The sequence below is a fragment of the Heloderma suspectum genome, chromosome 15 (genome assembly GCF_057233095.1).
Source record: "Heloderma suspectum isolate Gila_16-S chromosome 15, 16-S_ref, whole genome shotgun sequence".
NCBI lineage: Eukaryota > Metazoa > Chordata > Lepidosauria > Squamata > Helodermatidae > Heloderma > Heloderma suspectum.
The window spans coordinates 16403144-16418887 of NC_139472.1; the positions used below are offsets into that span (position 1 = coordinate 16403144).

The window sequence follows — 15744 nt, forward strand, 5'->3', positions numbered from 1 at the left end:
TGCCCTCCTCTGAACCCTCTCCAGCTTGTCTGCATCCTTCTTAAAGTGTCGTGCCCAGAACTGGACACAGTACTCCAGCTGATGCCTAACCAGTACTGAGTAGAGGGGAACTAGTACTTCCCGGGATTTGGAAGCTATGCTTCTATGAATGCAGCCCCAAAATGCATTTGCCTTTTTTGCAGCCACATCACATGGTTGGCTCATATTCAGCTTGTGATCTACAACAATTCCAAGATCCTCCTCGCTTGTAGTGTTGTTGAGCCACGTATGCCCCATCTTGTAACTGTGCATTTGGTTTCTTTTTCCTAGGTGCAGAACTTGGCATTGATCCCTATTAAATGTCATTCTGTTGTTTTCTGCCCAGCACTCCAGTCTATCAAGATCACTTTGAATTTTGTACACTTTTGCTTCCTTTAGAACCAAGAACTCAAGTATAACATGGTCGCTTTCCCCCAGAGTTCCTGTACCTGCTACTTTATCCACTAAGTCATCTCTGCTGGTTAGGATCAAGTCAAGGATAGCCAATCCTCTAGTTCCTTCCTCTACCTTCTGTAGGAGGAAGTTATACACCACACAAGTCACATCACATAACAACAATCACATTATGAAAGCAATCCTATGACCCCTAGAGAGAGTCGGGAGGGGAGGCACATAGGGCGGATCGGTTTCTGGGCTCTGAGGGTGGGAACAGGGCTCTGACCTCAGAGCCCAGAAACTGCACTCCCCGCCCCATCCCCCTCATAGCCGGCACAGTTCTTGCTATGTCTCTGTGCTTGGAAACGGAGCATGGAGATGTGAAAAGGGGTGTTCCCAGGGGCAGGGATCATCGGCCATACGATGTTTCCTATGGCTACCCCAGCCCTTCCCCCTCCCCCTTGGAAGTGCTCCTGGCAAAAATTGCCCATCTAGAAGAATTGCAGAGTGGCTGGGGAACAGAGGCAAAGATTGCCTCTATGCTCCTGCCACCCTGCATTTCATATTCAGCGGCCTCTGAGTTTGGAAACTGCTGACTATCTTCATAGGATTGCGCCCAAATACTTCTCCCCCCGCCCCCCCCCGGAGTGTTTCATCACCGTGCACATGCTGCTGGGAAACACGAGCTGGAGGATGTTGCTATGTCAATTTGTTATTAGTATTGTACGTTGCCTAGAGTGGCCGGGTAGCTGGCCAGATGTGTGGCTAATAAATCAAATAAATAAATAATAAATATTACATTCATGTCCTACTTGTGAGCTTTCCATAGGCATCTGGTTGGCCACTGTGTGATAAGAATGCTGAATGACATTGGCCTTTGCTCTTGATGAGCATAGCACTTCATGTTCTCATGCTCCTACTTTAAACTTGGATGTGAGAGGAAGAATTGGTTCTCACATCACTGAACTTTCATAGTTTTCTATTGCTGAATTTTTTTTAAAAAAAGTTGTGAAAGGGAAGCAACTTCCTGATAGGTTAATGACATTAAATGAGTCTGCTGCCACTCCCACGTTTTTTTTTTTTTTGGAGACATGATCGCATTGTGCTTCCACTCTGTGAACGGAATGGATCTTCTTTGGGCTCTCTTAACCATTGTAGCAGAACTTGGGGCTTTATTTGTCCTCCTCCTCCTGGCCTGGACAACCCATTACTGCCTTTCCACCTCAGAATTCCCTCATGCCATTTGTGAACCTCACAAGCTGAAGTGTTTCTATTTTGCAGTGATTTTCCTGTTTTCAATGGTAAGTTCCCTTCTTTTCTCAACTTTGGTTTGTGTTAGGAAATCAGTGTAGAAGGCTGTTCCACCAGGACAGAAAGATAAATGTGAGTTGATTTTCTTGCCACTTCTGTACCCTAAAGCCCAGGGAGTCACATCACTGCAGTATGACTCCTGTACTGCTCAAGGTTTAGCTATGTACATGACTTGTGATCCTCCTAGCAACCATTACTCTGGTGTGGCAGAGAGATGATGGAACAAGGAACCACCTACCTGGCTCTATCAGGCTGGTGGTTGCCTTAGCTCACTTAGGAAAACCATCATACCTCTACTTTGGCTAGCAGTCCCCAAACTCTTTTTGTGGCCTCTACTCCATCAAATGGCAGCGCTCACTGCTTTCTTGTCTGCCCTTCCTTGTTTCTCTCAGACTCACTATTCCAGTCAGACAACTTCTGTCTTGTTTGATCCTGCTGCAGTTTCTTTAATTGCCTTCTCAGCTGAAGCAGTGAAGCTGATAGCAACCAATGAAAAAGAGCCCAGTGTCACCTTAAGGACTAACAGTTTTATGTAAAGTCCAAAAACCTGCTGGTTTAAGACCAGAGTTAAAACTGTCTAATATTTGCTCGAGCAAAAGAAAGCCAGGAACTTGGAAGTTAAGGCTGATACCTTAATAAATGTGTGCTGTGATCAGTAATGGTGTTGTGCATGTCACAAACTGTCTTTGCTTACAATTTACCCTCCATGCACCCACACCTTTCCTTGGTCTTTCAGCCCCAAATGCAGATGAGGACAATGGGTTGTCCTGGGACCTGCAAACATGCCCTGTGTTGTCCTGGTCCTGTCTTGCCTTATGAAGCATCTATGCATTACTTTGTTGCTAGAGGAATCTTTATGTCATAAAACCTGGTCCTTCCAGTTAGAATCAACTAGCATTCCTAAATCGGAATGATCCTAAACTGAACCCTAAACTGAAGGAACAGGCATTGCACACATAGAATGCAGTAGATTTCAACATAGAATCCCTCTGAAAACATTGAAGTACTGGCAGCGTTCTAGCTTCAGAATGAAACTGAGCATGCCTGATACAACTCTGCCAGCAGCAGCTGCCATGGGCTAGAATGGGGCAGAGAAACTGAATAACCTTTGAATGGCCAATCATAACTTCATCCAGCCAATGAAAGCCATGCCTCCTTGACAAGCCTGAATAAAGTTCATCAGTAGTTTTCACCAACATTTGAAATAAATATTTGATACACCATCCTGCAGCTTCAAGTAAAAGGGGCCAATGTGTCTATTTTTCAGCACTTACTGTACCTGTCACAAGATTGTGATTGGATTGGATTGGTGTGGCACACATTTTATACATTTATCATGGGGTAGATCATGGATGCCAAGTTGCAACTTAATGGGTCTAATTTTTATAACCAATAGTATATTGAAGCTTATAATGGTGGAACTTTTTTTCTTTTTGCAATTCTCCTTAACTAAAGGGGCACTCCAATGCAGCTTTAATTAAGACACATGCTTTCATAGACTAGATTCCACTTCATCAGATGCATGAAGTGTTATCCTCAATTGCTTAACACACACACACACACACACACACACACACACAAACTCGCACACAAACATAAGCCTTCCCTAACTGGGTTCCCCTGCAGAAACACTGGAGCGGGGCCTTGGAGAAAGGTGAGATTTGATCTCGTCTGATCTCGGAAGCTAAGCAGGGTCAGCTCTGTTTAGTACTTGGATGGGAGACTGCCTGGGAATCAGGCTTCTTGCACTGAGCAGGGGGTTGGACTCGAGGGTCTCGTGGGTCCCTTCCCACCCTATGATTCTATGATGTTGAACAAAGGGCTGGATGCACCTGATCTTGTCTGATCTTGGAAGCTAAGCGGGGTCAGCCCTGGTTAGTCCTTGGATGGGAGACCGCCTGGGAATCAGGCTTCCTGCATGGAGCAGGGGGTTGGACTCGATGGTCTTGTAGGCCCCTTTCCACCCTATGATTCTATGACCTTGAGCAAAGGGCTGGATGTGCCCGACCTCGTCTGATCTTGGAAGCTAAGCAGGGTCAGCCCTGGTTAGTCCTTGGATGGGAGACCGCCTGGGAATCAGGCTTCCTGCATTGAGCAGGGGGTTGGATTTGATAGTCTTGTAGGCCCCTTCCAACCCTATGATTCTATTCTATTCTATTCTATTCTATTCTATTCTATTCTATTCTATTCTATTCTATTCATGTAAGCATCTTATGGCCATAGAGAATTCTAGAGTTAAATTTGCTGCTGATTGTTTCTTCCTGGGAGGATGTCTGAAATTTAGCCAACCTTAACTCTTTAACAAATGGATGATTACCTTTAGAATTCTTGCTCCTGAATGCACGTCCATTTGGAAAGACAAGGGATATTCAATCTACTCATCCTTAATATATCTTCTTTCTCTCCTCTCAAACAGGACTATGTTCTTTGGAAAATAGGACTCTGCAATGAGTACAGCTTTGTGAAATTAATGGAGGATCTATTCCCCCCTTCCAGTGATCCTGAACTGTCCATCAAGCATCTACGTGTTGAGGGTATCCCAGTGAGGTTATATCAGCCCAAAGCCTTGCAGCCTGCACAGAGGGGGGTTCTTTTCATACATGGGGGAGCTGGCACCTTGGGAAGCATTGGTAAGGAAATAGAATGAGCCGGATTCTTTAAAACTGCACCCTTCTGTTTTACGAGAAGTCACACTGTAAATGTGGGTTGGGCACAAGGGGATATATATTTCTACGATATGCCATTTATGTTCTACCTTCTTTTATTTAAAGTCTGGGAGGGGTTCAAATGAACCTGGTTTCATGTTGAATCCTTGTATAACCCCCACTATAATGAATGTAATTGTCTGAAGTGCTTGATATTGGACCTGTATTCTAGAATTATTGGCTTTGCATCTATACATTAATACTGGGGTCTCCAACATCTTGTCCATGGTCACCCATGTCTCTGTGGACACTCTCTTGGAGCCTGCCAGGCTCCCTGCCACTCCTGATTTTTAAATTTCCTTACTTCAGATACTTCTATGAATTATTTTTAAACTGGGGTGCTGACATGCTGCAAACCAAAGTCCTGCCCTCCAGCACCATCTGTACTTGGGTCCTAAAGTGTGGTTTTGTGTGTTGGAGTTCAGACCCACTTCTGCCTTATACTTAGATTCTTGGGCATGTTACTTTTCTTTTAGTCTCCCCACTTGCCTTCTCGGAAATGAGAGTTATATGACCAGCTACGCCCACCATGGCAGCCATTTTATGAATGTTCAACCCCCCATGCCAGCTATTTTGTGAGAGCACTCGTATCACTCACTCAGAATTCCGAATGTGCCCACAAAAAGGTTGGGGAGGCCTGCAGCAATGGTAGCAAAAGTAGAGAAATATACAGTGGAATCCTAAACGTGTAAATATACAGTGGAACCCTAAACGTGTAGATATACAGTGGAATCCTAAACGTGTAAATATACAGTGGAATCCTAAACGTGTAAATATACAGTGGAATCCTAAACGTGTAAATATACAGTGAAATCCTAAATCCCTTCACAAAACAAACATTTCCCATAAGATACTGGATATCAATATAAAGATAACACGTGTAAGTTAAACCAGATCATATGGAATAAACTTAACATTCTGGATCTCCAGCTAAAATTTGTAAATTTACACAGTACTATATAGAGCCACATGGGAACTTCATGTAGAGGTTCCCTAACAAGGCGCAGCACTCTCCTTTTAATAATTTCCCCTAACACTAGGGATGTCAGAGAAATCTGCTGTGGATGTAAATGAGGCTGGGTTCTTTGGAATCTGGCCTCAGGAATCCGTAGCAGATCGGGACCACTTTACCTCCACTCCAGGAGGGCTGGAGGCGGAACGGCACTCGGCTGCTTCTTGCCAGCCAGAGCCATTCGCCTACTGTCAGAGAATTCCGCGATGGATCTCCGTGAGGCCGAATGCCAGTGCATTTGTCCCCCTGAAAACCGTCGTGGAACGTAGCCCCTGCAACCCACGAAAGGCGTGCGGGATGAAGTGCCCGCCGCCCCCACCCCATGAAAGGCGCACGAAATGGCGCACTTACCTGCTCCCATCTGCGCTGCTGTGTGAATGGCGGCCGTCCTGTGGCCGCCATTCGCGTCTTCCTCTTCAGCCATGACAGGCTACGTAAATATTTACGTAGCCTATCACGGCTAATGCAGGGCTAATGCATTTGCGTCCCTGCGGAGGCCGTGATAGGCTACATAAGTATTTACGTAGCCTATCACGGCAGGGGCGGGGAAAACCCCAGGGTACGCAAATGGCGGCACCTACCGCCATTTGCGTACGCTGGGTTTCCCCCCCCCGCCGCAATAGGCTACGTAAATATTTACGTAGCCTATCACAGCAAGGGGAAAAAAAACCCAGCCTATGCAAATGGCGGCGGCTACCGCCATTTGCGTATGCTGGGGTTTTCCCCCTGGTGTGATAGGCTATGTAAATATTTACGTAGCGTATCACGGCTCACTGCAGGGACACAAATGGTGGCGGCTACAACAGCTGCCATTTGCGTCCCTGCAGGGCTGCCCAGCGGCCGGATGTCCAGCTTGGCCGCAGAGCAGAGCCGGCCGGCCAGGATTCCGGGGGGAGGGACGGAGTGCCTCCCCCCACCTGCGGAGCCCAGTGGAGCCAGGTAAGCGGGGTTTTGTACACCCCTACTTTTAAGCCATAAGAACAGGCAGGAGCTGATGGGAGTTGAAGTCAAAAATATCTGGAGGGCTTTTGAAGCCTGGTCTATGCAACTGAAGCTCCTGTTCCTTATTATAGTTACACTTAAGGACTGTGGACCTATAATTCAGTGCACAGCTACTAGGGATGTCAGAGAATTCCGCCACGGATCCCAGGGGGGCCGAATTCCAGTGAATTCGGCCCCCCGGAATCCATGGCAGAACAGAGCACCCTGCCCCACCACCGAGCTGTGGCGGTGGCAGCTCCAGCAGCGGCAGCGGTAGCGGTGGTGGCTTTGGCAGCAGCAGCGGCCGCTCTGGCGGCAGCGGCAGCTCCGGCCACTGTCGGGCTGCGGCCGCAAATGGTGGCCGCTACACCAGCCGCCATTTGCGTCCCTTCACTGAGCCGTGATAGGCTACGTAAATATTTATGTAGCCTATCACGGAGAAAATGGGAACGCAAGTGCCGTAGGGGATGCCATTTGCATCCCCGCTTTTGCCATGATGGGCTATGTAAATATTTACGTAGCCTATCATGGGCTACCATAGGGACGCAAATGGTGTCCCCTACTCAGGACGCCATTTGCGTCCACAGCAGCCCAGCAGCGGCTGGAGCTGCCGCCTTCACTGCTGGAGCCACCGCCGGAGCCAAAGCCACAGCTGGAGCCGCCGCCAGGTAGGCTCCATTCCGGGGTGCTTTCGCGGGGTGGTGGGGCGGGTTGCTCCTTTCCGCCATGGATTCTGGGGAGCCGAATTCACTGGAATTCACAAAGAGACCCGGAGCAGGTCGGAGGCTCTCCGAAGTGCTCAGTGTACTTCAGATTTGTGGCACCCCTGGCCCAGCTGCGCTGGCACCTCCAGGTCCTTACCTGAGCCACCCACCTCTGCTGCCACCACCGCCGCCACCTTCTCCTCATCCGCCACCTCCATCATCACTGCTGTCTTCGCCGCCAGCACTGTCATTGAGGCCACCAGGTCCTGAGGCCTGGACGCGCACCAACTCTTCTTGAAGGGAGTCGCCATTTTTAAAATGGTAACTTCCAGGAACTTCCAGGTAAGAGTCAGCGTGTGTCTAGCCCTCAGGAGCTGGTGGCGGCGATGACGATGGCAGCAGCGAAGACAGAGAAGGTGGCAGCGAGTAGAAGGCAGTGGCAAAGGTGAAGAACATGCAGAAGGTGGCAGCGAAGGCAGAGAAGGCCGCGGTGGAGAAGGTGGGATGGAGGAGGAAGAGGCGGTGGCAAGGTAAGGAGCTGGGTGGCTGTGCGGGGGCATCGGGGGGGGACCTGAAGAGGGGTTTGGGATCCGAATCCCACTTCAGGTTCATGGCTGAGTCAGGTCATCCCCACCCCACAATTCAGCCCAAGCCAAATCGGGTCCGCCTTCGAAGTCACGAAGCAGCGTCCGAGTCGGATCGGGGGGTCTCTGCACGGCTCTAGTGAATGGTTTGATCTCCAGGGTAAATGTTGACTCAACCACCAGCCTGATGAGAAGACTTGGACAAGCCACGATTCTCCCAGCCCCACAGTCCACAATATGGGAGATCATCAGAATGACCCACCATGCAGAGCTCTTGCAGTAATTCTTGAAATAGTGTGTAAAATGCTTCGAACATTCAGAAACACAGTATAGATGATAGATATTCAAGAACATGATTATTTTGTGAGATTTTCATTTCTTTTCTAGGTTCCTATGAAAGAATGTGCTGCTATATTTCCAAGGAGAGTGACTCAGTGGTTTTGTCAGTTGGGTAAGTGAAGATTAGAACATAAGAAGAGCCCTGCTGAATTAGACCAAAAGCTTATTGAGTCCAGCATCCTGTTTCCCACAGTGGAAAACCAGATGCCTATGGATAGAGATGGGTGAGGAATTAGTTGTGTCCCAGTTTTAATGTGAATTCACTGTGTTTGCCCTCCTGAGCCAATAAGAGAGCTGAGACAGAGCTGCTTACTGAAATCAGCACTTTACCAAGCAAGATACACACAGTTTGTTGGTGAATGATGTGCATATGAGTGAAAACTGTGCACAAACTGTGTATAGATTAGACAAAAGCACACACAAACATTCACTTCATCAATGGAAAGTACCTGGAGAAAATGTGCATTTCTGAAAAGGAAATGCACAGGAATGTGTATATTTGCAGAAAAGATGAAATGCGCACCAAAAAGTGTGAATTTCCATGTGAACGTTAAACAACAAGAACAAAACACCCACAAATATGTGCAAGGGGGACAGAATGAGCTTCGGTCTGAAAATCCAGCCATCTCATCAGAAACAAGATTGATTTCGCTTCTACAAGATGTTGTGATGGCCACCAGCATCAATGGTTCTCAAAAGGGATAAGACAAATTCATGGAGGATAATGGTACCAATTCCTACCAGTCAAAATGGATGGTTTGGAGGCTATACGTATACCAGTTGAACAGGTACTGTTGCACTCATGTCCCACATGTGGGCTTCCCACTGAGATCTGGTTGGCTTCTCTGGGAACAAGATGCTGAACTAGATAGGGATTTGGTTCAATCCGGCATTATTCCTCCTCCTCCTCCTGCAAAACGAGAAAAAAAGACCTACTTAGCCTGTAATCCTATGAATGCTGCCCTGGCGGTAAGTCTAATTAATTCAAATGAGGCTTACTTCTCAGGAGGCATAATTAAGATTGTACTGCACCCCACATTGTAATGGCAGGTCTCCTCACTTTTGCAAAGAACTATGGTGCCTTAGTGACATGAACCCACATTGTATGTGCATTTTGTGGGGACGGCCCTGAGCGTGCCTCCATTTCCTTCCTCTATGCTTTCTCTGTTCCTCTCTACCTTACCATCCATTTGTCCTGGATTCCAGTTTGAACAGGAAAATGCCCATTTCTTCTGTTGATTTGGGTCTCCCTGCCCTACATACCCCACTTCTCTCTCTCTCTCTCTCTCTCTCTCTCACACACACACACACACTTATTTGATAAAAGATTACCAATGTTTCTCATGTGAATATACACATGCTTGAACCATGAATATTTTATACAATGTTTTCTCAGATCTGCACCTATGCACTGGCTAAACATCACTCAGAAAGACTCTTCATACAATTGTACATAGACTACAATCACATCAAGCATCTGCTTTTTTCTTCCTTTCCTTTTGCAGCGCTTTCTTGGTGCATTACTGACAGAGAGAGGGAGGGAGAGAGGGAGGGAGGGAGAGGGAGAGAGAGAGGAAGAAACAAATGCACTAAAGTAACCAAAAGTTGCGCCAGCTACATAATATGCCAAGTATTATGGACACACACAGCCTCTTGAAATTCTACCCTGTATCCGTGAGGAAACTGGGGAACCATTTTGCTGAATTTCTCCAGAAGGAGTTGAAATGATCAAACATGTTCTTGAGGATAGGGCCCACAACAAGCAGCGAAAACTGCACAGCTTATTTCTCTTTTCCTGAAGGTTCATTTGTTCTTTCTCTCTCTCTTTCTTGCTGTCTTTTTCTCACTTTCTTGTAGGGATGTCAGAGAATTTCTCCACAAATCTCGGGGAGGCCGAATGCCAGTGCATTCGGCCCCCCAAAATCGGTGGTGAAACGGTCTGCCACCCCCCCGCCCTCCCCCTGGGGCGGGACTTACCTTGGGCAAATCTTCCTGGCGGCAGCTGGTCTTCCGACCGGCTGCCACCGCCGCCATTTCCAGTAAAAAAAAAAACAAAACAAAAAAAGTGATAGGCTACGTAAAGATTTATGTAGCCTATCACGGCTAGATTTTTTAAAAATACCGTGATAGGCTACGTAAATGTTTACGTAGCCTATCACAGCTGATTTAAAAGAAAAAAACACATGCCCAATGGGCACCGCCATGTGCATTCCTTATTTTGACACGTCTTAGTCTATGTAAACATTTACGTAGACGAAGACGACGAAAATAAGGGGAACGCAAATAGCGTAGACGCTACGCTATTTGTGTTCCCCTTATTTTCGCCGTCTTAGTCTATGTAAATGTTTACGTAGACTAAGACGTGTCAAAATAAGGAACGCAAATGGCGGCGCCCATGGGCGCCGCCATTTGCGTACATGCGTTTTTTTTTCTTTTAAATCAGCCGTGATAGGCTACGTAAACATTTACGTAGCCTATCACGGCTGACTGCAAGGACGCAAATGGCGGCGGCTATGGCCGCCGCCATTTGTAGACCTGGCTGGCTAGGATTCGGGGGGGGGGACGGAGCACCTCCCCCCCGGCTAGAATTTCAGGGGGAAGGACGGAGTGCCTCCCCCCCACTGCGAATCACCCCCTTCGAAAAGGTAAGTGACTTTCATACATCCCTACTTTCTTGCCATTGCAAGAACATTTTTTAAAAAATTCTCCAGAATGCTCCAGAGTTATGGTCATTCTGAAGCTCTGTGTGTGTGTGTGTGTGGGGGGGGGGCTGGGTGTCACAGGATGGTGGTGACCACACCAAAAAATCATAGAATAGAATAGTAGGGTTGGAAGGGGCCTACAAGGCCATCAAGTCCATCCCCCTGCTCAATGCAGGAAACCAAATGCTACAGTATACCTGGAGAAAATTCCGGTGGTTTGAAAAAGAAAAATTTTGGACATTTTCTCATAAAAATGCCTTCTGAGAAATAGAATACAAAACAAATCTAAGCACCCAGTAAGGGAGCCTTCCTAAAACAACACCCCCCTCTTTAGAAACCAGACCCATTAACACAGAACTAGAAGAAAAAAAAGGGGGAGGGGGAGAAATTCAAATGAGGAAAAATTTAGAAACATCCCTTGCTTTTAACAAAGCAAAATGAAGCCCCAAACAAAACAGTATTTTAGACGCAGGTTTTAGACTCACTGTACTTCTACCCTGATGCTGGGCATAGTTATTGTGTTCTACCACCAAATGAAGCAGGATAAGGTTCCTAAAAAAAGCGGCCCTTGATTTCACAGGTATACTCTGTCTCCTGAGCAGCCCTATCCCGTGCAATTTCAGCAATGCTTGGATGTCGCCATACATTTTATGAAACATGCAGAAGACTATGGGGTGGATCCTGACCGCATCATAATTTGTGGAGACAGCTTTGGGGGTTTACTTACAGCTTCCGTTTGCCAGATGGTTGCAGAGAGGGATGATGTTCCCAAGCTGCTTGCTCAGATATTGATCTACCCTGTTCTTCAGTGTGTGAAATGTAATTTGCCTTCATATAGGCAAAATGCTCATGTGCCTCCTTTGACTCAGAAGCACACTGTGATGTTTGCATTACAATATCTCCAGAAATATGTACCAATAGAGGAGTGTGTTTTGGATGGATCCCACATCTCGAATGTCATGAAAATGAAATATAGGAAATGGCTAAGCCCAGATAATATACCCGATGAATTCAAGAGAAGAGAGATCCAAGCTGCAATCCCCAGACGCCCTTTCGGTGATATGCTAGATGTTGTAGACCAGTTGTGCGGCCCACTGCTTTCTCCACTGTTAGTTGAGGATGCCACGATTCGACAGCTTCCACAGACTTTCATTTTGACTGTTCAATATGATGTCCTGAGAGATGATGCAATCTTGTACAAGAAACGATTAGAGGACAATGATGTACCAGTATCCTGGCACCACCTTGAAGATGGATTCCATGGGTGCCTCAGTGTCATTAATCATTGGCTGCTAAGTTTTTCATGCTGTAAAAGAGGGATAGACAGTGTTGTTAACTACATCAGAGGCTTGTAGAGCAGGAGCTGATGCATTTGTGGAGGTCAAGCTGGTAGATGTAATTTAATTTGAAAGCTTTAATACAACAGTAGTTTTATTTGTTATATAGTTACAAGTATCTCCTAATGCAAGGTTTTATTAGTGTCTTTTTATTATTTTCAACAATGTGTATGCTAGATTTTGTATGTATATCAGTATTTATGTATTTTGGTGGATGTATGTATCTGTGGTTGATATGACCGTGATAGTTGAACCAAACAACAACAACAAACCCCGGGGAATTGAAAAGCCAATAGAAGAGAGAGAGAAGGGTTTTTGTTGTTGTTGTTCCCTTGGGGAATGGGTATTGATGAAGCAGCAAGATTTAGGCTTCCTGGCATCCAGTATATATTTTAAAGGTCTTGATGGGTCCTCCCAACTGGCAGTTGAAGAGCCAAAGGAAAAGGGAGAGCATGCTCAGGCTCAAAGCCAGTAAAGAACTCAAAATATACTTTTAAAAATTGTCACATAATGTGGTGGACATCGCAGGTGGTGATGGACAGGGAGGTGCAGGATGAAGAAGAAAAAGAATTATTATGTCAGTCACTGAAGGGGTGTGCTTGCTGGGGAAAGTGCAGTGTTTTGTTCATAAATGGATTGGAAACATGTCTATCACTCACTGTGGGGGTGTGGTTAAGGAGTTGTTCTTTTGGAGCAGGAGACCTGGATTCAAGTCCCACCACCAAAATAGTTTATTTGTCACACTGCCTTTTACAATTACCAATCTAAAATTACAGAAGCAGAATATTTTTATGACCACATGGTTTATTATCTATCAAAAGGGTTAGATACATACATTTAATAGATTTGAATGGCAGCATACAACAGGCATGAGGAGCAAAAGATGCCACAGTATAATCCAATAAATCCATACAACATCTCAATAAAAACAAACAAAAAGTATACAAACAGGAGAGCCTGGTAGCAAAAGGAGAGCCTTGCTGGTTCCAGTCGAGTTTCTGCAGGGAGGATACACCAGAAATGGGGCACCACCACCAGAGAAGGACCTCTGCCTTGTTCTTACATAACATGTTTCTTCTCCTAGCAAAGGAACCCAGGGAAGAGCCCGCTCTGAAGACCTGTAGAGAAGGGGCGGTTGGTAAAGGGAGAGATGCGCCATTAGGCAATTTGGATTCAGAATGAATTCAGATTGGACTCAGTTTAGGCTGAGGCTTTAGACCTTAAAAAGCAGTTCACCAAATAAGGCAAGTTTAAAGGGTTCGGCATATCATTTAAGTTTTAAAGAGCATGCAGAAAAAGGATCCAGACCTTGTAAGCCACAGCCTTCCCAAATCACCTACCCTTTGTCTGCTGTCCCCTCCAATGAATAGAGGATCTCCCCTCAACAGGTCTCCCATTCACTATTGCTAACAGTCTTCCTTCCTAAATAGGAAGCACCATTCCCTGGGGACCCAACTGACCTACATTCCCAGCCACTGAAATCCAGTGCTGATCAGGAGTTTTCACACAGCCTCCCTTGCTTTTCAAATGAGGCCCTCCAATCAGATTCACTGTCACAGCAGTGGGGCCTATACAAATAAGGAGGCACGCTTGTGAGGGAGCCAGCTGTCCAAGTGAGCTGTCCAACTGAGATGCTTCCCCAGTGAGGAAGCATCTCAGCCCCGGTGACAAAGCATCAGCAAACAAGCAAGTTAAGCAACTGTGCGAGTTTATTAACAGGGCAAGGAAGCCAGGGTGGGGACCTCTTGCATCCCTACTCCATACTCACAATAACAATAACTCACAAAGGCGATGCAAGCAGACAATAAGAGATGCAAAAAAGCATTTTGAAGAGCATATCGCTAACAACAACAAGGCCAAAAATCAAGAATTCTTTAAATATATCAGAAGCAGAAAACCAGCTAGGGAGGCAGTTGGACCATTGGTTGACAATGGAGTTAAAGGAGTACTGCAGGAGGATAAGGAGATTGCAGAGAAGCTGAATGAATTCTTTTCATCTGTCTTCACTGCAGAAGATATAGGACAGATACCTGTGCCTGAACTGATTTTTTCAGGAAGGGAGTCTGAGGAACTGAGGGGAATAGTGTGACAAAAGATGAATTCTCAACTATATTGATAAATTGAAAGCAAATAAGTCACCGGGCCCAGATACTATCCATACTAGGGTTCTCAAAGAACTGAAATATGAAATTGCTGAACTTCTAACCAAAATATGAAATATGTCCCTAAGATCAGCCTCTATACCAGAGGACTGGAAGATGGCCAATGTAACACCAATTTTCAAAAAAGGATCCTGGGGAGATCTGGGAAATTACAGGCCTGTTAACTTAACGTCTGTTCTGAGTAAATGGGTTGAAGGCATTATTAAAGATAACATTGGTAAGCATATAAAATGAAAGAAAGAATCAGCACGGCTTCCGCAAAGGTAAGTCCTGTCTCACTAACCATGTAGAGTTCTTTGAGATTGTCAATAAACATGTAGACAGGGCTGATCCAGTAGACATTGTTTACTTGGACTTTGAAAAGGCTTTTGACAAAGTCCCTCACCAAAGACTCCTGAGCAAACTTAGCAGTCATGGTATAAGAGGATAGGTCCTCTTATGGATTGGTAACTGGTTAAAGAACAGAAAGCAGAGAGTAGGAAGAAATTCTAAGTTCTCCCAATGGAGGGAAGCAAACAGTGGGGTCCCACAGGGATCTGTATCCAGACCAATGCTTTTCAACGTATTGATAAATGATCAGGAATTAGGAATGAGCAGTGAAGTGGCCAAGTTTGCCGATGACACCAAATTATTCAGGGTGGTTAAAACAAAAAGGGATTGTGAAGAGCTCCAAAAGGATCTCTCCAAACTGGGAGAATGGGCATCTAAATGGCAAATGCGGTTCATTGTAAGCAAGTGTAAAATGATGCACGTTGGGGCAAAAAATCCCAACTTCAAGTATAGCCTGATGGGATCTGAGCTAGCGGTGACCAACCAAGAAAGAGATCTGGGAGTTGTGGTGGACAGCTCAATGAAGATGTCAACCCAGTGTGCGGCTGCTGTAAGGCAAACTCCATATTAGGCATAATTAGAAAAGGAATTGAGAATAAAATTGCCAATATCCTACTGGCCCTATACAAATTTATGGTGTGGCCACACTTAGAATACTGTGTCCATTTTCTGGTCACCACACCAATAAAAGGATATTGTAGAGCTGGAAAAAGTGCAGAGGAGGGCAACTATAATGATCAAGGGGCTGGAGCATCTCCCCCATAAGAGAAGATTACAAAAGCTGGGATTGTTTAGCTTGGGGGGAAAAAAGGAGGGTAAGGGGAGACATGATAGAGGCCTACAAAATTATGTATGGTGTGCAGAATGTGGATATGTAGACATTTTTCTCCCTCTCTCAGAATACTAGAACCCAGGGTCATCCTATGAAGCTGATTGGTGGGAGATTCAGGACAGATAAAAGGAAGGGCTTCTTCACACAGCACATAGTTCAGCTATGGAATTTGTGACCACAGGACGTAGTGATGAACACCAATTTGGATGGCTTTAAAAGGGGGTTGGACAAATTCCTAGAGGAAAAGGCTATCAATGGCTATGAGTCCTGATGGCTATGTGCTACGTCCAGAACCAGAGGCATTGAGCCTATGTACACCAGTTGCTGGGGA

The 15744-nt window shown here is 45.8% G+C and overlaps 1 protein-coding gene across 1 annotated transcript; it reads left to right on the forward strand.

Moving 5' to 3' along the window:
• The first annotated feature begins 1519 nt into the window (after positions 1-1519).
• LOC146335405 (arylacetamide deacetylase-like 4) lies at positions 1520-13004 on the forward strand. Its single transcript, XM_084822249.1, has 4 exons — positions 1520-1715; positions 4142-4355; positions 8099-8162; positions 11333-13004. The coding sequence occupies exons 1-4, from the start codon at positions 1539-1541 to the stop codon at positions 12105-12107; spliced, it is 1230 nt and encodes a 409-aa protein (XP_084678375.1). The 5' UTR covers positions 1520-1538; the 3' UTR covers positions 12108-13004.
• The last annotated feature ends 2740 nt before the right edge of the window (positions 13005-15744 follow it).